Below are 2,500 nucleotides of genomic sequence, written 5' to 3' on the forward strand. Positions count from 1 at the left end.
TGCAAACATATTTTCCCCAGATAATACAAAGTTAATGTGTATAAACATATAAATACGGGGGTCAAAACAGTCCTTAAATATAAATTATTGCGAGTATGAAGAAGATCGTATTCTTCAGCTGAATTAAAAAAACTCAGTAAACACAAGTGAAAATCTTTAGTAGACAGAGATAATCTCTTTCTCAAATTAGATATTCTGATGGTATCCACAAATGTATTGAAGATATTTTTCACAAAAACGGGAAAAAGGTCTACATTTATATTCTTAAAAGAAATACGAACCCACATCCCGATTTTTATATATGAATTTTACTATATCTCAAAAATACGGTCTAAAACCCGCACCCTAAAGGACCAAGGCAACATCACACATACCTTTATAGTACATTTCGCGGTACATAGAGCCGCAGTTCTTGCCCGAGTGGGAGTCGGAGAAGTCAATGTTGGTGCGGACGGTGCGATGGTGAAGAGCTTTAGGAGGCCGGAAGTTGTTGGCCATCTTGGCTTTGGCAAAGGTCCGGTCACCTTGCCTCAGCTGGCGGAGGGCGTAGAGCTGCCGAGAGAAGAAAAGAAAATACGATTATCCTTTGACCCACTCCATGGTGCTCTTGGATTCACTCTTAACTCATACTTTGATATGTATATATATATATATATATATATATATATATATATATATATATATATATATATATGTATATATATATATATATAGAAATACATATATATATATGTATATACATATATATATATATATACACATATATATACATATATATATATTACCTTATTTCTTATAAGTCAGCAACTATGCCGTAACGTTCATTCCTCTCTATAGCCATGCTCATGATGCCTTCCATTCTCCATTCTCCACCAATATCATCCATACGAGTGTTCATAAACTTCTTTTTTTTTGTCCACACCTTCCTCCTACTTCTTCAGCTATAACAGTCTCTCCAAAGACCATCATCTCTTATGGGATGAACTACTAACTTCAGCTGCCTTCTCTTGATGCACTTCATGATCATAATACTTATGATTTAATTTTTGCTCTTATCTATACTTCTTCATTTGTAATTCGTGCTCTCATGAAAATCCATAGCATTGATCTTAGAAATCACATCTGAATTCATGTTTATGTTTTTAGTCTTTGCTTCACATCTAAACTGAATTTACTAAAAGTCATCTACATATGTATATATACACTCACGCACACACACAAAAAACTTACACACACATACACACACACACACATACGCACATACACACATACACGCGCACACACACACACGTACACACACACACACACACACACACACACACACACACACACACACACACACACACACACACACACACACACACACACACACACACACACACACACACACACACACACACACACACACACACGGCTAATAATGAGCTCTGAGCTCGCTGCCGTAGGATGGTGTCTGGCTGTCTCGACAAGAGGCTGCAGCAGATCCGTGGTGAATACACACACACACACACACACACACACACACACACACACACACACACACACACACACACACACACACACACACACACACACATATATATATATATATATATATATATACATATATATATATATATATATATATATATACATATACACACACACACTCGGTGGCGCGGTTGGTAGAGTTCCCGGCTGCCACTACAGCATTACCCATAAATCGGTTATACATGAGCTCTGAGCTATATTCCATAAGGGAAATAGCTGTCGATCACGAGACTAACACGTGTTCCAAGACCGTGGTGAATCACACGTACACACACACACACACACACACACACACACACACACACACACACACACACACACACACACACACACACACTCCTTGTTGGACGCTGAAAGGTTATTCACCAATATTCCATTAGAGGGACCTATTTACATCATTCTCAAGTGATTTTTCTTTTCATCGGCTTCATTCTTCATAAGTAATATGAAAGAAATTATTGATATATATATATATATATGTATATATATATATATATATATATATATATATATATATTCTAAACAGAAATGTAGTAGCACATTTGTAAATAACACACAGGAAACCCACAGTCGGAGAAAATAAACTTCGAATAAAGAAGAATCCTATATTTCGGCTATCAACTGTAGCCCTGCTCATGATGCCTTCCATTCTCCATTCTCCACCAATATCATCCATACGAGTGTTCATAAACTTCTTTTTTTTTTGTCCACACCTTCCTCCTACTTCTTCAGCTATAACAGTCTCTCCAAAGACCATCATCTCTTATGGGATGAACTACTAACTTCAGCTGCCTTATGTTGATGCACTTCATGATCATAATACTTATGATTTAATTTTTGCTCTTATCTATACTTCTTCATTTGTAATTCGTGCTCTCATGAAAATCCATAGCATTGATCTTAGAAATCACATCTGAATTCATGTTTATGTTTTTAGTCTTTGCTTCACATCTAAACTGAATTTACTAAA

At 36.2% G+C, this 2,500-nt stretch overlaps 1 protein-coding gene across 1 annotated transcript in view; it reads right to left on the bottom strand.

Moving 5' to 3' along the window:
• The window catches only part of CARPA (Carbonic anhydrase-related protein A), a 377,394-nt gene that overhangs the window by 7,090 nt on the left and 367,804 nt on the right, over positions 1-2,500 (bottom strand). The window contains exon 8 of the mRNA XM_076185298.1: positions 375-552. Within this exon, the coding sequence (XP_076041413.1) occupies positions 375-552 (178 nt within the window). The remainder of the gene's footprint in view (positions 1-374; positions 553-2,500) is intronic.

The sequence above is a fragment of the Oratosquilla oratoria genome, chromosome 5 (assembly GCF_046742065.1).
Source record: "Oratosquilla oratoria isolate Oo_2021 chromosome 5, ASM4674206v1, whole genome shotgun sequence".
NCBI classification, from domain to species: Eukaryota; Metazoa; Arthropoda; class Malacostraca; order Stomatopoda; family Squillidae; genus Oratosquilla; species Oratosquilla oratoria.